This window comes from Podarcis vaucheri, assembly GCF_965113315.1.
Source record: "Podarcis vaucheri genome assembly, chromosome: 7".
NCBI classification, from domain to species: domain Eukaryota; kingdom Metazoa; phylum Chordata; class Lepidosauria; order Squamata; family Lacertidae; genus Podarcis; species Podarcis vaucheri.
Window position 1 is genome coordinate 2836866 of NC_138765.1, and position 21740 is coordinate 2858605.

At 45.1% G+C, this 21740-nt stretch overlaps 1 protein-coding gene across 2 annotated transcripts in view; it reads right to left on the reverse strand.

Moving 5' to 3' along the window:
• Positions 1 to 21740, reverse strand: part of DLL3 (delta like canonical Notch ligand 3) — a 174357-nt gene that overhangs the window by 12883 nt on the left and 139734 nt on the right. For both annotated transcript variants that reach the window (XM_082231102.1, XM_082231103.1), the window contains one exon: positions 8771 to 8885. In XM_082231102.1, the coding sequence (XP_082087228.1) occupies positions 8771 to 8885 (115 nt within the window). The remainder of the gene's footprint in view (positions 1 to 8770; positions 8886 to 21740) is intronic.

Here is a 21740-nt window from a genome sequence, read left to right on the forward strand (position 1 = left end):
TCTCCTTTTGATCTTATGGCTGCTGAGGTCTTCTACCTGTTCTATGCTTGCTTGGGAGAATGGTGCTTAGCAGTAGTGGTCTAGGTTCTATTTTGGAAGCTCTGGTTTCCTTGCATCAGAATTGGGTACAAGGGGTGAAGGAAGCCATAGGACACCTCACGGGTCATGCAATTTTTTCCTCCTTGGACAGAAGGCAAGGTTTCTCTTTATCTTGGTTTCTACCAACACTTCCCCCAGAGCTTGCTCTCCAAATGACAGAGTAAGGTTGACCTTGGAACCATAAAGGCTCAGAAAGCTTCAAGCAAGCTTGTCTGCAACATTTGTTCTCCTGAAGGAAATCATTGGCCACGAGGACAGATGTTCCCCAGAAAAATCAGAGATAGCAAAAGCCTACATGAACTTGGTTGTCTCGTATCCTTGGGAAGAATAGTGCCCAAGAGTGCATCCTCCCTTGCTGAGGGAGGGAGTGCTTCCATATGTTTGACATCTCCTTATAAATGAGGGGTGAGCACCAGACCCTGTTTATACACTTAACTGAAGGCATTGGGGAGAGGAATTATATGGCCAAGGGAGGGGATGGGGAATTTCTGGGCTGCAGGCTCTACCACTTGCTCCAGAACCAGACACCACTTTGATCAGAAGACGCAAAAAAAGGTCATCTGTCTGAAAAAGGGGAGCAGGACTTTCATCCCTGGGTGTTCTTCTCTGTCCAGTAGGAGAGATACCCCAGGGTCATCCCCACCACTGAGGGTCTCCATGTGCAGAGCTGTCAGACTGCTGGGCTATTGATACATGAGTGGTTATACAATCCCTGGATGGAGAAAGACCATAATTCATGCTGCATCGCAGCCTTTCTGCTACTCCCAGGGAGCTGCACTCTACGTATTTTAAAATTATGCATCTTATTTTTTGGGGGAAAGAAACTAAAAGCAAGCTACAACAACTGTACATCAGATCAAATCCACAAAATGCATTGCACACAAAAATACGAACAACATAGAAAACTAGAACTCCCTAAAACCAAAGACGACACTGAGAAAGGAATGACTGCCATGCTCCAGATGGGTTTGGTGCCAGTGGGCAGTGAGTGATTGGAGGTGCCACTCTCTGACCAGGGTGCTACATCTTCTAGAATGGGCATGGGCTGTTGCCTCCATCAGCTCACCTGAGCCTTCCATTCGGCTCTCCTTGATGTCTTGGCTGTGTATGCATTCCCCAGTTCTCCCAGCCCTAGTGAGGCCTGGCAGGTATTTTTTCTCCATGTCAGGGATAATATGGGTCAAATGAAAACAAAAATTCTGAGGCATTGTACTAAAAAAACGAACGCAGGGTGATGGGGGGAGCTTTGCGCATGTCCTGCCCCCCATGGAACAGGGAGGACCCGAACGGCAGGGCATGGCTTTCCCTCTTACCGCAAGGGGTAAAGTTTGCTGATTCACATTGTTCTGCCAGGAGCAAGTGGGAGATATAACCTGATCCAGTATACACTCGATTCACGGACGGAGAATTTCATGTTGAGATTCTTGATCCTGAAATGTTAAGGCTTGCATTTTTTTTAAAAAACAGAAGCTTTTGCACCATCCTTGTCTGTGACAATTAGACTCCTGTATTACACTGCTACTTACACATATTTCTACAAGAGAATTCCACCACTTTAAACCAGTGTCGTAAGGTTCAATCTCAGCAAAAGTGTGACTATGGATGGGTAAATTGTTTTATCCATTCGAGGCATGCATCAAGGAAAATAAGTAATTATTTCGGCTTACCCACATTATTTGTACAAGAGCTCGACCGTCGAGACTTCCTGTAGAACTCGTCTATCGCATCAGTGTAAAAGGAGCCATGCACATTTAACTTTGATAATAAACCTCTTTCTGCTGCTATAGTGGAAAGCCAGATAGCCACCATTGGTCCCTGTATGTTTCCTGCCCCATAATGTTAAATTGTGAAACTCAACAATAGCAAGTTTTGAACATACCCAGAACTGGCTGCACCACACAAGAGTGCGATCCCAGTTGTGTGAGCTACAGCCTGTTCTGGGTCTTGGCCATTGGTCAATACTTGTTCACAGTTCTCACAATCCACATTGATGTCCAAATTAGAAGTTAACATCAAGGAGGGGGCTTGTATATTCAGATAATATTGAGAGCCACTTTTTTCGGTATAAGAGAACAATCTCAGGAAATTGGTCACAGATCTAAAAGTGGCATGGCTGATAGCAGTCAGTCAGGTTTGCCTTGCTTGTAGCCGCTGGCCATTAAAACATTACCAATTAGAATGATTAAACATAGTAGCTTAAAAAAACAAACAAGCCTACAACCCTAGTAAAATTATTAACATCATGGCTGTTAACAATTTGATTAGATTTTTGATTTGATTATTTATACTCTGCAAAACAAAACACCAGTGCAATCCTACTCAAAACTTAAATCCCATTGAGTTCAATAGGGCTTGTCTCCAGGTAGGTGTGTATAAGAATGCAGCCTGAATTGTGTGAAAAGATAAATAAACAGCACATCGCTAATGACAAAGGAAATGGTCTGAGTGGGCCAAGTGGGCCAGAATATCTCTAAATGACAAATGATGGCCCTATGCAGTCAAAATCATCTATCCAAACAGAGCTCTGTCATTATTCAGCATACGGTTCTTCCTTTAGCTATGACTTGTGCCATTCTGTTAAGGGTAGAAGATCATTTCAGTTGCAATTTGAGAATCCTATTACTTCATTTATGTTTGGGTCTCTATGCCTAAAACGTGTAGTAATGTTCTTACCCAAATTATTGTGCCTTTAAAAAATCACTATCCGGCTTGTCTCACCAGTTCTAGTCACAGAACTGAATAGATTTTACTCATGTGTTTTGAAACATGTCACGCCCACTTCGTCATGTTTGGCTTAGATAAACCAATTGTTTGTAACACCTGTCATGTTTCATAGTTAACAAATGCACGGACTTCTGTAATCCACAGGAGTGCGATACCTGATAGCTGCTTCTTTATGATAACTGAATCCTTTAGTCCCACCCGGCAAATCCATCCTTTTAACTGTGTCTTCAATGGCTCGGTCCATTGGTATCCTTCCAAAGATAATTACGTTGTCCAATCTGTTCAGAGCATCCACCACTTGGGGTGTGTGTGTGTGAGAGACCTGATAAGTACAGTCAACTTGCAACTTACATTTAACTTGTGTGAATTCAGCACTATGTGTTTGGCTGAAAATAATAAATAGCAGGGTGGGCATCTGGGGGGGGGAACTGTTGGCAATCCCCCCCCACCATTGCACTCGCCTTGTGAGAGCATCTAGAGGTGCAGGGAGAGTATACAGCAGCCTTGGGAGAGTGCATGTGGTCTTGGGAGAGTGTTCAGAGGTGCAGGGAGTGTGTTTTGACTATGTGCAAGTTTGGCTTTAAGTACCAGCCCTGGAACATAACCCCTGTGTAAGTTGAGAGATGACTGTACCGTGGAAGGTAATGAGAGTAGTTGGTCACATCATACACAAAACACCAGGGAATTATAGTTTCTATGGCTTCAAAATGGTGTTTTCAGTTCCCTTCCCTTGACACACCAATTAATTTTTTACAGAAGGGTTACCAAGTCAATCTATAGATAAAAGGTAAAGGGACCCCTGACCATTAGGTCCAGTTGTGACCGACTCTGGGGTTGCGGCGCTCATCTCGCTTTACTGGCCGAGGGAGCCGGCGTACAGACTAAGGCACTTCTGGCGAACCAGAGCAGCGCACGGAAACGCCGTTTACCTTCCCGCCGGAGTGGTACCTATTTATCTACTTGCACTTTGACGTGCTTTCGAACTGCTAGGTTGGCAGGAGCAGGGACCGAGCAACAGGAGCTCACCCCGTCGCGGGGATTTGAACCGCCGACCTTCTGATCGGCAAGTCCTAGGCTCTGTGGTTTAACGCACAGCGCCACCCGCGTCCCATAATACATAGATACCCCCCCATAAAGACATGTTACCTCTGCTTTCTCACATATGCTGAAACTGATCACACATTTTGATGTGGTGTTGCACATTATACCTTTCTGCTAGTTTTACTTCAGCAGCTTCCATGCCTTCCCTAACTTTCCTGAACAAAACAGGGAAATCCATCCTGCATCTCCCTGTGCTGAGTGTGTCCATTGATTTGTTTGTTCCTGCATGTAATGATCCCTTGGCAAAAACTCGGTGCACATCTCTCTAAGGCTATAAAGCATTTGCCTTTAATACTTAATAGGGCACATGCTGATGTAGAGCAAAACTAACCTCTGTGAACGATTGGGCCCATAAGTAAAATCTAAAAAGCAAGAGTTACAGCTTTGGGGTTTGTTTAGCATCTTTTCAGCGATACCCTGCCCTCAATTTTCTCATTATGTTATAGATTTTTTTTCTGGTCAATTTGAACCCCTTTTGGGCAATGTACAATGTATAGCCCCAAACTGAATATTACATGTTTTCTTTTTAAAAACACTAGGTGTTATGGTAGCAGCTGCTCATTACTGAAGGTCACTATGACTAATAATTTTATTAGGGTCATAGGCATGGGGGGAAGCTACTTTGTTTAATCCTTCAAAATGATATTGATCATTCCTTTTGGCCCATAGACTAATCATGAAATACATTATTATTGCTAGCCATCAACTGTTAGAGGTTTATCATTATCATTAAAATTTATATACCTCCCTTGATCCAAAGAGTACAGGGCAGTTCACGTGAACGTACAGAATGAGAACCCAAAACACATAATGAAAACAAGAACAAGGGAAAACCAATAACCTCCCTCCCACAAAGACATTTAAAGGGACATAGAATGTTAATCAGCCAAAGCACAGTAGTACCAATCAAGTCTACTAGTTATAATATAATAGGTAAAGGTAAAGGTACCCCTGCCCGAACGGGCCAGTCTTGACAGACTGTGGGGTTTGTGCGCCCATCTCACATTTATTGGCCGGGGGCCAGCGCTGTCCGGGGACACTTCCGGGTCACGTGGCCAGCGTGACATCGCTGCTCTGGCGAGCCAGAGCCGCACACGGAACGCCGTTTACCTTCCCGCTGGTAAGCGGTACCTATTTATCTACTTGCACCCGGAGGTGCTTTCGAACTGCTAGGTGGGCAGGCGCTGGGACCGAACAGCGGGAGCGCACCCCGCCGCGGGGATTCGAACCGCCGACCTTTCGATCGGCAAGCCCTAGGCGTTGAGGCTTTAGCCCACAGCGCCACCCGCGTCCCTTATAATATAATAGCCTTGCCTGTAATGCTTATCAAATGGGCTCATTGAGATCAATTGGGCTTGGATGCATGAAAAAAACCATTCAGTCTAAAAACCTACTGGAGGGGCTTCAGACGAGTAACACTCTTGCCCACTCCTCTTTTCTACAAGGTCCTTGTGTGGCGAAACCAGGCTTCCTCAACTTCGGCCCTCCAGGTGTTTTGAGACTACAGTTCCCATCATCCCTGACCACTGGTCCTGCTAGCTAGGGATCATGGGAGTTGTAGGCCAAAAACATCTGGAGGGCCGAGGCTGAGGAAGCCAGGGATAAACTAAGCCATTTCAACTCCTTGGAGGAAGGATCAAATTTGTTATCGCAATCTGTGGCTTCCAACAGGATGAACTCCTTGGCTATTTTTGTAAGGGAGGGGAAAAGCTTTGGAGCAGAGATTGGGGAGCGACAGGGTGGACCTCACAACAGCAACCACATGAGACTAGCTCAGTCAGATACACATCTCCAATGTTGTTTATCCCACCAGCTCTCAGAAATGCCTTTGAGAATTTTACACTGAACGACCAAAACAAGGACTGCAGCTGAAGGGTAGCCAAACTTTTAAACTGGAAACTCAGAACTTGTTGCCTAAACATTTCCATTTTCATAGACACTTTGGCCTCGACCCTAAAAGTATTTTCAGAGATCAGTGACCGTAGCAAGACTGAATACCTTACGTATGTTGTTTTCTGCAGGGCTTGAATAAAGAAACACGACATGGTTGTATATTTTTTAAAATATGTCAATGGCATAGTTGTATTTGGTTTGCACAATATTTAGTGTATTGGAAAGTGTGATTTTGTTTCCATTAGATTTAATTCTCACACTGTTGAAACTTGGATAATCCCTCGCTATATCTCAAGAGTTCACTGCATCAGTCGAGTAGGTAGCTTGGCAGGTAGCAATCAGAAGCAAGCAAGAATCAGGGACGATGAGCTTGTCAGGTGAGAGGACCAAGGAGAGAGCATGCAAGTTGGATAGAGAGCAAAGGCCAGGAAGCAAGTAGCAAGAAGCTTATGGAGCAGTGAATTACAGCTTCAGGGAGATGTGTGCTATCCGTCATTCTGCCCGGACACTGAGGTCCAGATCCGAGGGCCTTCTGGTGGTTCCCTCATTGCAAGAAGCAAAGCTACAGGGAACCAGGCAGAGGGCCTTCTCGGTGGTGGTGCCCGCCCTGTGGAACACCCTCCCACCAGATGTCAAAGAGAAAAATAACTACCAAACTTTTAGAAGACATCTGAAGGCAGCCCTGTTTAGGGAAGCTTTTAATGTTTAATAGGTTATTGTATTTTAGTGTTTTGTTGGAAGCCGTCCGGAGTGGCTGGGGAAACCCAGCCAGATGGGCGGGGTGTAAATAAATTATTATAATTATAATTATAATTATAATTATAATTATAATTATTATTATTATTATTATTATTATTATTATTATTATCCTGGCAGAAACAATTTGGGGCTAACAGAAAGTGGTCAGAGATGCAAGAGGATTTATACATGAAATTTGGCAGTTCCTGCGTTGGAGAGCCTTTGCATTGAGTGCCTGTGTCAGATCCATTCATGTATTGTTTTGTTGCTGTTAATTATACGCAAAACTATATGCAAAATGTATGTATGATATATTTTTACACAAACATCTACATACAATAAATATGTGCTGGTTACTTTAGGAAACCTGGAATGTATATGCATATTATAATATGAATATGTGAGACTGTTTCATGCTTTTAGCAGAACCAGTAAAAAAACAACCTGCTTTTCAACGAGATTGAAGTGCAAGATGGGAATTAGAAAAAAAATATCTGTGTGGATTAGTGTGACATTAAGATTTTCATAAAATTCTACCTTAAAAGTGTTTTCCTTGAAAAGGAAGTTGCCCCTTGAGATGTGATTTAGTGGTAAAGAAGTTCTGCTGAGCGACTTCAGGGCTTTTAAGCTAGTAAACAAAACACAATACATGGTTCTTGATTTCCAGTGTATTTCATGATGTAATATTTTTCAAGGGAAAAGATTATTCTCTAGCAATTTATAATTTATTCCTAAAGCATAGTAAGAAACTGCTCAGGTATCATTCAGCAGCTTCAGCTAGCTCAGGCAGATTTTTAAAGTCTTAGAAGACTGTGGCTGCATTCATTGGAAGACTGCGCAGCGGCAGCTGGTATGATGGCCTGGGATCCGGACTCGGAGGCTGAACCTGAGGGATAACAGCCTGCACAGGAGTCCCCGCCTCCAGGGCCGGCTGAGCTGCGGCTGAGGCATGAGCCTGAAGGGTCCTCACCTGTGCTGGGTCCTCAGGTGCAGGCACCAGCTGAGTCTGCTCTGGCTCCTGAGATGACGGAGGACCCATTGCCTGCAGGTGCTCCACTCTCAGCCCCATCAGGGGAAGGTGAGATTGCCTCTGGGTCCGGTAACCCTCCAGCCTCTCCTGAGCTGCAGAGGCTCAGGGCAGAGAGGCGGAGGGAACTAAATTCCCGCAGGAGGAGTGCTCGCCTCCAGGCCAGGAGAGGCGAGTCACCTGTAGGCCGGGACCGCCCTATGCCTCGGGGCAGATAAAAGCCGGCCAGCCCCAGTCCCAGGTTGCGGGAGCAACATTGTTGGTAGCCTGTTCCTGCCTGCACCCTGTTCTGCTCTTCTGCCAGAGTACCTGACCTCACCCGACTCCTTGCCCTGCACCCAGCTTCAGCTTTGACGGACAGCCTCCATACCACACCCTCAACCTCGGACTGGACTCGGACCTCGCCGCACAGTTAGCCCTCGGGACCCGCACAGCTGGATACAGCCAAATGACGTTGTGTCAGCGAGTATTCCTGTTGTTTTTTAACCTGCAACTCTGGCTAAGAGGTGTGTCATTAAAAATAAGAAAGGAGGCAGAAAATGAAAGATGGGAAGAGTGAAATTATTTGTCTTGAGAAGGTGGATGGAGAAAAGGAAGCCAAGATACACAGTGGTGCCTTGGAAGTCGAACGGAATCCGTTCCAGAAGTCCGTTCAACTTCCAAAATGTTTGGAAACCAAGGCACAGCTTCTGATTGGCTGCAGGAAGTTCCTATAGCCAACCGGAAGCCGCATCGGACGTTCAGGTTCCAAAAAATGTTCACAAACCAACGCTCACTTCTGGGTTTGCGGCATTCAAGAGCCAAAACGTTTGACTCGCAAGGTGTACGGGATCCAAGGTACGACTGTAAAGGCATGCACCCATTCACTCAATCTTCTGTCAGCCAACACTTGCTCTGAGCAATATCCTGCCTGAGCAGACAGAGCTTCGAAGGCTGCTTCCCCCAGGAACGGCCAACATTTTGTTGTGGGGCCCTGTTTGTGTTTAATAAGTTGACACCATGAGCCCTGGCGCACAACAGAACTGGCACATTTTCTGATTCTGCTATTGGATTGTGTCTAGTTATACCATCAGCTGTGAACCTGACATGACCATTTGATCCGTATGGCAGTGACTGTCATCTCTGACCCTGAGCTGGTTCCAGGGTAACAGAGTGGGCAGGTTGGAGGAGTGAGCATATATTCATTACCTCGGTTGCATAAATGCACTGCTCCATCTGGTCTGGGATGATATAGATGGGGTGGTAGGTGCCTTCTTTGGGGTATCCAGCAGGAACAATGGACCGGGTGGGCTCAGTTTTTTTACTGCGGTAAAGGGAAAAAGAAGCAAGGGGTGTGTTAAAAACTGGAGGGGGGAGCTTTGTTCCCTCCCAAAATATGTGGGAGCGGGATGGTTAGGGCCATTCATCAGCAAGTGAAAAAGAAGACATTCTGTACAGCAAACTCAACTGGCAATGTATACAAGTCACAGTGCTAAGTGGCAGTGGACTCTGCCTCCTAGTAAGCCTTGATTATGGTGGCAATTTTCAATCCAGAAATTAAAAAACTCAGTTCTCATCAGGACTTTATGGCACCTTTGATCACTCTTGCCTGCTTAACCACCTTCATAACATACACCTAGTAGACACTTTTTACCCACTGAACGAACATACAGGCCTTGGCTTTATCTTTGCTCCTCATGTTTAAAGTCTGTTATCAGCTCATGGCAAGGGGTGTTCTCTTGTTGCTACTCTGGAAAGCAAGGGTGAGGTGAGAATGAGCAATGAATAGAAAATAATACAAAAAAGGGGAGTGTTTACATACTCTGTTGGTTTGAGAGGGCACATTCATCATGGTCACCAGACAGATTTATTAATATTTATGAACATTTTAAACTCTTCAATATGATAAAATCATAAATAAATAAAAAGCATATATTTTACCAAGTCAGATCTCCCAATTGCTTAAATTTGCAGCTCAAAAGCCCAGAGTGGTCCAGTGTGCATCAAAACAAGTTGCGAAGCTTTCAACACTATTCAACCAGTGTGAAGAGGCTGCCAGAGTTGGGTGTGGACAGGATGTACTGCAGTGGTTCTTCTCTTACCTAGACAGCTGTTTCCATATGGAGGTGCTGGGGAATTTCTGTTCAGCCCCACTGCATCTTCCCTTCAGTGTTCTGCAGGGTTCCATATTCACTCTCATCCTCTGTGTGAAACCGCTAGGGGACAGAGCCCCTTGAAGGGTGGTATTTGGAGTGTGTCATCCTCAATATGCAGATGACACACAGCTTTATTTCTCCTCCTTCTGGAGCCCCGTGAGGCTTTGGGTAGAGGAAGCTCAAGGCATCTTGCCGCCTGAGGTTAAGGACCATAGGGCTCCACCATCTCCATTCCATAGCTTGGTTCAACACTGCCAGCAGCAAGACATGACATTCTTATGGCAGCAGTGAAGCTCCTCTGGCCTCCAGCCCCAATTAGGCTTGCATGTGGCCTGTGGTTTTTCCCTAAACCACAACCACCTGTCCAAAACCTGATGTCGTGTGACTGGATCACCTGCTGGCATGATCTGTGAGCTAAGATCAGCAGGGGAGGTTGTTCTGTTGCCAGAAGTTCTGTTACCTTTTAGTAGACCTCCAAACACTCCTTCTGATAGTCCTACTTTTTTCAAAAGTCCCATTCTATCAGCTACTCCATGACTGAAGAGAGGGATGACCTCATTTTTACATACACAGTGAACACAAATTGTTCCTCTTTGTGGCATGTTTGTGGTAAGACCTCCAATACAGTGTAGGATAACCCCTACACTTCAAAAAACAAACACCATGCACTTTGCATTCATGGGTCTCCTGTGACCAGGGCTTTTTCCAGCCAGAACTCAATTCCTGCACCTCTCAGGGATGGTGCCGTTATAAGAGAACAAGGGAGGCATTCATGGTGAGTTCCGGCACCACTTTTTCATAACAAGAATAAGAATAAGAATAAATTTTATTTATACCCCGCCCTCCCCAGTCAGAGCCGGGCTCAAGGCAGCTAACACCAGTAAAATTGCAGTAAAAACATAATAGGAAAAGGAAAAAAAACAATTTAAAATACAGGTTAAAATGCAATTTAAAATGCAGCCTCGTTTTAAAAGTAGCCTATAGATCAAAACCATAAGGGGAGGGAAACATAAGGGTCAGACTGAGTCCAAACCAAAGGCCAGGCGGAACAGCTCTGTCTTGCAGGCCCTGCAGAAAGATGTCAAGTCCCACAGGGCCCTAGTCTCTTGTGACAGAGCGTTCCACCAAGTTGGGGCCAGCACTGAAAAGGCCCTGGCCCTAGTTGAGACCAATCTAACCTCCTTGAGGCTCGGGACCTCCAAAATGTCATTTGTGGACCTTAAGGTCCTCCGCGGGGCATACCAGGAGAGGCAGTCTATTTTTTCTAGAAAAATAGCATTGCCATGACTAATTAGAAACACAAAACTTACCCCTTGGTATCTACTTTTGAGGACAGAGCATTTTAGAGCTAGTTATCTGACCAAACGCTCCCCAGCTTCCTTAATAAATGCTTTTATTGTGTTGCATTTGCATGTGGTGCCCATTGTGGTCTTGGATGGCTTCCACAAGAAGGTCCTGTACACAGACACACTTTGTATTTGTGGTCAACCTCAGGTGGAGTACATCACTTATTATCTGTTAGCCTGCCCGTTATATAGAGACTCAAGAGATTGCTTTCTGAAACCTTTGTTCACAAAAGCAAATAGGTACACTCCAGCAGAAATGGTCCTGTTTCTTTTGAGTGACAATAATAGCTTTGTAACACTGAGAATGGCGTTCTATACACTGGCTCCAAAAACAAAGAAAATCCCATCCTCCACCATGTGGAAGCCCTTAAGATATTTGAAGATCTGTTAATTTCAGGGGGTATACTCGGAGAACTTAGTTGGAGACAACTCATAATTTCTACCATCAAATACATGATGGAGAACAGAGCAGCCACTGAGAATACAATATCTGGCAATTTTGGCTGATTTAAATCATCAAGGGGAAAAACTATTTTGAATTATTGGTGTCAGAGCTGCTCTCAGATCCTAGCTCACAGAGGATCACGCTAGCCAGCGGTCACTTTGTAAAAGTCTTTATTGAGTTACAGTTTCCATTCTCCAGCTGCTGCGTGCAGCTCTACGTCTTAAGGGTTAGACCGGCGAAGCTCCGTCTGAGTCTCCGCCCCCTGTACACCAGCTAAGTACCCTAGCCTTACTCCACCTTTTCCGCCTGACCGTTCTTCTCTGGGTCCCTCTGCCCCCCGTGGTCTCTTCCTTTCGGGACGCTTCTGACGCTGACCCCCCGGACCCTTCTGTCTCCTTGCGTCGGGCTTTAGGACCTGGCTCCCTCTCCGGGCTGCTTACTGCGCCACCTTCCTGTGCATTTGAACTTGGCGCGCGCGCCCAACCTTCCACTTGCCGCCTGACCGTTTCCTCGCTCCCCGATGGAGGTGTGGCCACTCCTGACTCATGCCCTCCCTCCTGCTGCGAGCTGCCAGCGCTTGATACCTGACGTCCTTCCTCTCCCCTGCTCTCTGTTGGTGACGCTGGTCCCGATTTCCCACTGCTGCCCTCTGAGCCCCCTCTGGATCCTTCTTCCTGGGGTGTCCCCCTAGGCTCCCCCCTTGCTCTGGCCACTGGTGCTCCTTCCTGTGAATCTTCTGATTCACTGGAAAGACTCGGAGATCTCGGGTCGTCGTCATCACTCATCCTTTCTTCTGCCTCCTCCCCCTCGCTCTCTGTTTCCTCCCTTGCCCTCGCCTCTGCTCCTGAACCCCTGACAATTGGCCTCACTTTTAATTGTTTCATCTATTATTTGAGTTACCAGAGTGTATTATATTTAGTAGCTATAACCATATTCATTCATAATTATACTACCCACTCTAATTGCAGAGAACCTGCCGTCCCTAAGCATAAATAAGGTCGCGTAGATGGAATACTGGATGATGGCTGTGGTAATTTGCCACTCTGGCCTCCAGTATCAAGTAGTATATAAACTACAGGTTTGTATAAAATGACAAGACTAAAATGTGTGGTTTTTTTTACAGTTCTTTCTTTATGAGAAAAAGCTGCCCAATTATATAGTCTTTTATAAGTTACTTAGAGCGTCATAAATTCAGTTGATAGATGTCTGCATTAAATTCAGATTTCGTTTCAAACCAGGTTCTTTTTAAAGAGAAAATGGCAGCCGAAACCCCAAACTTTTCTTTAAAATTCAATTTTTAATATATTTAAACACCCAATTTATCATCCTGATATTTGACTACTCCTGTAGAGTGTCGAGAAACAGGGAAAGGGAGATAATAGCAACAGTTAAAAGGTTGCTGAACTACAACTTTCAACAGCTCCTGCAAACATGGCCAGTGAGGATGGGAGCTGCAGTTCAGAAACATCTGGAAGCCCAAAGGTCTCCCACTCCTGTGTTAGATCATGTGACGGTTGCCAAAACATCTTGTACTGCCCTAGAAAGCTTTCTGCTCTGCTGCTAATGTTGAATGTTTTGTTACCTTGCTGGTTAGTCTACAAGATGACATGCAATTGACACATGAGACACTTAAAAGCACCTCTGAGCTTCTTGTCAATTTTGGGTTTCTTGTGACTGCTGTTAATGGGGGAGAGAAAACTGAAGACAATGCAATTGTCCGTTCTAGATGATGTCAGCTTCACACTCACATTTTAGAATGAAACAGCAAGGACCAGTTTAGCCTCTCTTTGCAAAAATAATTCCCCTAAATATCTAGGTATCTGAAGAAGTGTGCATGCACACGAAAGCTCATACCAAGAACTAACTTAGTTGGTCTTTAAGGTGCTACTGGAAGGATTTTTTTTATTTCCCCCTAAATATGTTTCACAATACATACCACAAAATAAAATTGGAATTCAACACAAATTACCGTATTTTTCGCTCCATAAGGCGCGCCTGACCATAAGGCGCACCTACTGGGGGGGGGGGATTCAAGGAAAAAAAATGCGGCTCTTGGGGGCTTTTGCGGGAGGTGGGGGAAGTGAGAGAGCCTCGCTCTGTCCCTTCCCCCACCTCCTGCAAAAGCCCCCAAGAGCCGCGTGAAGCCTCCCCAGGGTAGCGGGATGAAAGCTCCCTACTGCCCTGCGGAGGCATTGCGCCGCTAAGGCAGAAGCTAAAACAGCTAGAGGGAGCGCTGGCTTCTGGGGCAGCCTTTCCGCTGCTCCCCGAGCTTGTGGGGCTGGCGGTAGGGGAAGCCCGGCTCCCCCCCCCCAGCCCCAGGGACCACACATTCACTCCATAAGACACAGAGACATTACAGACATTTCCCCTTAGATTTTAAGAGGAAAAAAGGTGTCTTATGGAGCGAAAAATATGGTGCTTTCCTGGGCTGGGAACATTTCCAGGGCTAAATCTAGTAATAACGCCAGAGTGGAAGCTCACTTGGCCATACTGGACAAAATGCAAAGAGCTGCGCAGCTCATTCCATATGCTAAAGGGGGCTTTGGACGCGCGCTCCTCCATCAGGAAAGTAAGGAATTATGAACTGTCTCGCAGGGTCACATCAAGATGGGTTCATATTCTAGCCCATCCTTCTGTTTCCAGAAGGGACCAGGCAGATGCCTCCAGGAAACTCCCAAATAAAGCACATCTTTGTCCTCAGTATCTGGTGCTCAGACGTAAGCTGCCTCTGGGCATGGGTGCTTCATTGAGCGATCATGATTAGTAGCAATTAAGACACCTTTTCTCAACATGATCAGCCACGTTTGCTCCACTTGTAGAGAAATCTCTTCAGAGCTTGTTTATGAAACGGATGACTCGAAAATGCTATTGGGTTACATTACTGCAAAGGGCACAACTGATTTAAGAAGAATGGGAGGTGGAAACAAGAAGAATTACCGGCGAAAGAGTGGCAAATGAAATTAATGGACTATGCAGAATTAGACAAATTGGCAGGAAGGATTCGAAACCTGCGGGACCAGAGATTCTTAGAGGACTGGAGTAAATATTTGAACTATCTGAAAAGCAATTGTAATAAACAGATTATGCTAGTAGGACGGCAAGAAGTTTTGTAAGGAGGATTATGCGAAATATTGCAAGGAAGATTATGAAGAGAATATCAGTTAAGGATAATTAAAAGTAATAGAGAAATTAAGAAATGCACATTAAGTGATAAAGAATGGAAAGTCTTCAGAGATAGTTGACGGAAGTCTAAAAAACTGTATAAGATAAAAATATATGTTAAATGACTGTTGGAAATGATGTGTGTGTGTGTGTGTGTGTGTGTGTATATATATATATATATATATATATATATATTTGCTTTCGTAGATTTTCACGGGTATAGGAATGCAGGTTTTGGTGTCTTCGGGTGTCTTCCTGTGTAAGAGTCGGGGTGTCTGTGCGACGTTTCGACGAGGTCTCACTCGTCATCTTCAGGCTGGTGCTTTCGGCTTCTTGTTACTGGAACAGAGCAGAGTCTGGTGTTTGAGTTCCTATAAATACTGTGGAGAAACACCCTCACAACATGAACAAGCGTGACGACACGTCCCGCCTGCCAGACATCTGGAAATTAGCCCTCCCCACAAAAACCGACACCAGAACCAGAGGCACACAGAACGCCGTCACCAATCAACCACACCAGACCCAAACCCAGACCCTCTCCACAGACATATTACAGACTCCATCCAGCAACCAAACTATAGTGGCACCTCCGGATGCTGCACCCCCCTGCAATCCCTACACAGATCTGGCTGGCACAAGGCACAAAACCATAGCTCGCCCCTATACACGAAGCCAAGCCAGAGCACAACTAAATGCAGCACAGCCATCTTCTCAGAAAAACTCTTCACAAGCTCAAGAGGTCAAGACACGAGAGCTTTAGCAACTATCTACACTTAATGACCCACCCAGTGATATTCAGAATATCACTCATGAAATCACCCAAGATATCCCTCAAGTAATTAATGACCCACCCAGTGATATTCAGAATATCACTCATGAAATCACCCAAGATATCCCTCAAGTAATTAAGGAACAAAAGAAGAAAAGGCACACTAATCTAGGAACTTCCTCTCTACCCAGAACGTTGGAGGCTATACACCACACCCCTCCACAGTATTTATAGGAACTCAAACACCAGACTCTGCTCTGTTCCAGTAACAAGAAGCCGAAAGCACCAGCCTGAAGATGACGAGTGAGACCTCGTCGAAACGTCGCACAGACACCCCGACTCTTACACGGGAAGACACCCGAAGACACCAAAACCTGCATTCCTGTACCCGTGAAAATCTACGAAAGCATATATATATATATGAAGAATGGGAGGAATATACACATAGAACATTCTGCATTTGAATCCAAATGGATTTAGGAAGGAAGAACTGTGGAGGAAAAGGATATAGGAAGTATCTGAGGACTCGTGGATCATTTCTACTGGGAAGGAGGGTGAGGGAATACCACATAACATTTGCTATTCCAAGATAGCAACATGGATATGTGATTTTCAGAAACAGGACTGCAACAGCAGAAGGGAGAAAGACAACCTGTAGGAGCCTCCGCCCCTTGGGATATCCCTGTTCCTTTCCCCAAATTTTCAGTTTTCATTTTATTTATCCTCCTTCCTTGCACGACTGTTGTGGACGCTTCAGCGTTCCAGTTTTGCAATTGGTTAGCCCTTAAGTAACTGAAATGGTTCAAAAGGGGTCCCTGCTGTCAACATTGCAGTTTCTTAATGCTTAGCAAATAGGTGTCTTACTTTGGTTCAGAAGGGATCCCTGCTGTCACAATTTCTACCAGTTAGTTTCCGGGCCCAATTCAAAGTGCTGGTTTTGACCTATAAAGCCTTAAATGGCTCACGACTGCCGTACCTCAAAGACCGCCTCTCTTTATATGAACCCACTCAGACCCTGAGAAGTCTGGAGGGTGGCAACGTGAGAATGGGCATTTTCTGCAATGGCTCCCTGCTTGTTCTGTCACCACAGAGGTTCCACTAGCGCCTTCATTATGTATCCCGGCCAATGCACCAAGAAATGTAGCCTTATTGGAGCTCACCAATTGGGTCTGCGTTGCTCCCAGACAGGTGGAAGGAAGTCAAATGACACCGAGGGTTGGTTCAGAGAGAGTTCTTTATTTCTGCTCTCCGGAACAGCAGAAAGGCACCTGCGTGGTGTATCCACATCAAGTCCAAAGAAATGAGAAATTCCATGCAGTATATATATCCAGGCACCCTCTCCCTCCTTCCCCAGGAATCCAGCCACGTCAGCCTATCCACGCAGGTTGACATCACAGATGTTCCTGCTCTGGCACTCTTAACCATAAAAGGGATTTCCTTCCCGCACTCCTGACCATAAAAGGATATTCCTGTTCCTACTCTTATCTTGGAGCCAGAGGTCACCATTTCCGAGAACACGCTCTGGCGTTGTTCCCAGACTTGGGGCTGCGCGTCCTTGTGGTCAGAACATAAGATAAGGCACAGACGTGTTTTCTCTGTTCTACTGGTACAGTCAGGGTCATCCTTGACGTCACAAACTGATAAAGGAGAGAGCTGTGTTCTTGTTATGCATTTGCTCAACGGCTCAAGTTTATGCATTTTAGCTAAGGAAAAATAGGGATTTTGGTGCAGTTTAAAACTGCCTGCGTGGATTATTAGTTTGTTTTTGTTCTTATTTTTACGATGTGTTTTGTGATTTTTATATTGTAATTTTAAGTTGTGAACCGCTCTGAGATCCATGGGTATAGGGAAGTATACAAATTTAAATTATAATTGTAATAATAATTGTTGAAGGAACAAGAAGCCCCAACAATAATGGACTGGCATTACAAGCTACAAGAATGTGCTGAAGGGGCGCAGTTAACAAATACCCTGAGAGGCAATTCAAAACAAAAACTTATGGAAAAGTGGGATAGATATAAAACATATGTTCAAAAATACAGTAAAGGTTCACCATCTATGCTAGCATTTGATTGACGTTGGAGTGAGAATGAGTCGAGAAATAAGACTAAGAGCACATATTGATATAGGAATGTATTAGATAAAATGTAAAGAAATATACAATAATAAGAGTACATTCATTTGTAAAAAAGGAATATACAACGGGAAAGACAGGAAGTCTAGTGTGTTGTTATGTATATGATATTTGGGGGGGAAATTGTTTTTGTTTTTTCTCTTTGTTTCTTTTTTATTTCATTTTTTTCTAGGTATATAAACTTTGTATATAATTTTTGTATACATATTGGAAATTATATTATAGTAAGTGCTGTAATCTTGCCAACAAAGGTCTGTATAGTTCAAGCTATGGTTTTCCCAGTAGTGATGTATGGGAGTGGGAGCTGGACCATCAAGAAGGCTGATCGCTGAAGAATGGATGCTTTTGAATTCTGGTGCTGGAGGAGACTCTTGAGAGTCCCATGGACTGCAGGAAGATCAAACCTCTCCATTCTGAAGGAAATCAGCCCTGAGTGCTCACTGGAAGGACAGATCCTGAAGCTGAGGCTCCAAGACTTTGGCTACCTCATGAGAAGAGAAGACTCCCTGGAAAAGACCCTGATGTTGGGAAAGATGGAGGGCACAAGGAGAAGGGGACGACAGAGGACGAGATGGTTGGACAGTGTTCTTGAAGCTACCAGCATGAGTTTGACCAAACTGCGGGAGGCAGTGGAAGACAGGAGAGCCTGGCGTGCTCTGGTCCAGGGGGTCACAAAGAGTCGGACATGACTAAACGACTAAACAACAAAGGACTATAGCTCAGTGGCAAAACATCTGCTTTGCATGAGGAACCTCCAGGTATAAGCCCTGCCATCTCCAGGTAGATTTGAGAACTACTGTGACGTAGATGGACCATGATGACAAAAATGAGAATGGAAAAATAGCCCAACCAGTCCCTAAGTTTAATACAGTATATGCGGAAAGGAAATTTGTAGTTCGGCTCTATTCTAAATACCAAAAGCACATTTTAGAAATCATACATGTACTGTTATTCCTGTTATATACATTCTCAAAAGCTGTCATTCTCCAGACTGCTCATACAACTAGGACACTTCTAACAGAAGGACACTTCGGATATCAGATTCCTGCCTAACTAAACACTGATAAATTAAGGAGGGGAAAGGTTTTAGTACTAGCAACTTACTGAGAACATTCCCTGGGCAGGTCAAAGCACTTCATGGACAGTATGTAAGCCAATCTAAGCAATCTGCCAACAGCATTCTGAATTTCCCTCTGCCAATCAGAGTTTGTCATGTCTGCTACCAGTACATCATATTCTTCCTCTTTTAACATTTTGTCTGAGGAGTTATATGAAACTTAAGCACTTACTTGCTCATTATTTTGTGAGATTTAGTTGGCCCTAATAAAAAGTGGTGACACTTTTTCTTGTTTAGGTCCCCCCCCCCCCAAGAAACTAACCTTAGTTAGCCAGTGAATTTCAAAAGTATTCCAGTGACACATACAGGAATGAAGAGGGTTCAGCAATAAGACGATAGTAGACCAAGGAGCCTGAGACTGCTTGGGGAGTGGTGGGAAGGCAGGGGCCTTTAGTCCTAGCAACTTCCTCACTGGGGTGATACCTACTGATAAGAGTTGCAAGAGTTGTTGGGCTCATTAGTTCTGCCCTGTTTTGGTTTCTTTGAATAAAGAATTCAATGACACCGGGTTCGTTCTTGCTGACCTACTCTTGATGCTGGCTCCTGACAGTGTTCCAAGACTCAGCCCTGACACTGAATATTTATATATGTGACTGTTTTATACCACCCTCCAAATCATATTTTCAGAGTGGTTTATAAAACAATTAAAATGTATATAAAGAAAAAAAACATTTCATAAAACCAGCATTATAATCAGCAGGGTTTATGGGGGAAAGAACTTGGGAAAGAAAGGTCTTTTCCTGGTGCCAAAAAGATAAGAATGTGACACAGTGGAGAGAACATCCCACAACTGAGGTGCCACTACTAAGGTCTTCCCTGGAGCCCCTCACCTCGGGTGGCAGTTGAGGATCTTAATGTTTAGGTAGGTACATATAGAGAAAGGCAGTCACTCAAGGACCCTGGCTGGTCCTAAGTTACAACAGACTTTAAAGGTCAAAACCAGCCTTCTAAGGTGGGCCTGGAAATAAACTTGGGTAAATCCCGTCATCATAGTTTAAGAGGAGAAGAAGAAGAAGAGAAGAAGAGTTTGGATTTGATATCCCTCCTTTCACTCCCCTTCAGGAGTCTCAAAGCGGCTCACATTCTCCTTTCCCTTCCTCCCCCACAACAAACACTCTGTGACTTGAGTGGGGCTGAGAGACTTCAGAGAAGTGTGACTGGCCCAAGGTCACCCAGCAGCTGCATGTGGAGGAGCAGGGAATCGAACCTGGTTCACCAGATTACGAGCCTACCGCTCTTAACCACTACACCACACTGGCTCTCAAGAGGAGGCAGTGCCCTCTCTACTGCCAGGCATGACTTCCCAGCCTCTTAAGTTACACAAAGCAATATAAATTTATGCCCAACAGTGCATGAAGCTACAGTGGTACCTTGGTTTAAGAACAGCTTAGTTTATGAACAACTTGGATTAAGAACGCTGCAAACCCGGAAGTAGGTGTTTTGGTTTGTGAACTTTGCCTTGGAAGTAGAATATGTTCCACTTCCTATTGAGTGTGTTTCATTTGTAAATTGAGTCCCCCACTGCTATGGGAAAGCATGCCTTGGTTTAAGAATGCTTTGGTTTAAGAACGGACTTCCGGAATGGATTAAGTTAGTAAACCAAGGTACCACTGTATAAATGAAGGCCATATGATGCACTACAGTCATACCTTGGGTTGAAGTAGCTTTCGGGATGAGTACCGGTATTTTCTGGTTGTGCTCTGCGGCAACCCGGAAGTAACGGAGTGCGTTATTTCCGGGTTTCGCCACTTGCGCATGGGCAGGTGCTCAAAATGACGTCACACGCTTGCGCGGAAGCTATGAATCACGACCTGCGGACGCGTGTTGCGTTCACTTCAGGATGCAAACAGGGCTCCAACTGTCCCATTTTAACTGCAACTGCAAGTGTCCTGTTTTAAGCAGGACATCCCGGATTTACAGAAGCTGCTCCAACTTGTCATCCCAATCCCAGATGTCCCGTTTTGGCTCCTGTGCTGTGGCCACACCAGAGCGCGAGACCAAAAGACGCACATTTTTTGCTCCCGCACTGTGTCGTAAGTCACTTGGCTCTTCCTGTTATTGATGTGGAGAAGATGTTATTATAATTATTGTCTCCAAAAAACCCCAGAGGCTAATAAGGAGGCTAGTAAAGGGTTAAAACATTGGGGGCGCAGTTCTGGAGTGACTCAGCTCCCCAACAAGAAACAGTTCCACTTTCAGCATATTGTCCTCAGCACGAAATACTTCCCAAGGATTGATTGGGCCAACACCAATGATCACAGTTAAACTTGGGTATTGGACTTGCCAAGCCTTACTGGACAGATGATCACAAGTTACCATAATTTTCATGAACAGCATTTATGACGCCCCTCTCTCCAGTCCATAGAAGGACTTGCCATATAGGCCTAAGCAACACCATACAGGCTATGTCACTGTAGAACGTAGTGTCCTGAAGATATTACTGGAATTAAAGAAATTGGCATAATGGCATTTGTGTGCTCAGCACCCAAAAGGTACAATGACCTTTCTGTAATTATAGGAATTAATGCCAGTATTTTGGCTGCTTGTACCAAAGACATGAAGATTTGGTAGGACCCCAGTATGCTCAGGCCTCAAGAAGAGATTTCAGAGAGTTTGTTGGTCACAGTCTGTCAGGGAACTGACATCGGAGGAAAGGGAAGTGGTAAGGCTCCCAGAGACTGGGAGAGAGTCAACAGCCAAAGCAGGGACCAGCAGGGGGAGCGCGGGGTCTCTGGAGGAGGATCTCAGTAATGCTGAGAGAGACGCAGCAGCCCAGGCAGGAAGCAGCAGGGAAGAGAAAGGGGTGAGAGACACTTCGAGCGAAAATAGCGGGGAGGTGTCAGAAGCTACTGCAGGGAGACCCATGCTTCGCCGGAAGCTGCCACGTCGTGAGTCCAGGAGACGCGTTTCCGTTAAGGAACTTCTTTGCTGGAAGCGCTTCCGCAGACAGCCACTGTCAGACTCTACTAGTGACTAGAGCAGACATGTCTGAGGAGCTCTGTCACACACAGAGGTTTGTGGGGTCGCACAAACTCTGAAGGGGCACAATT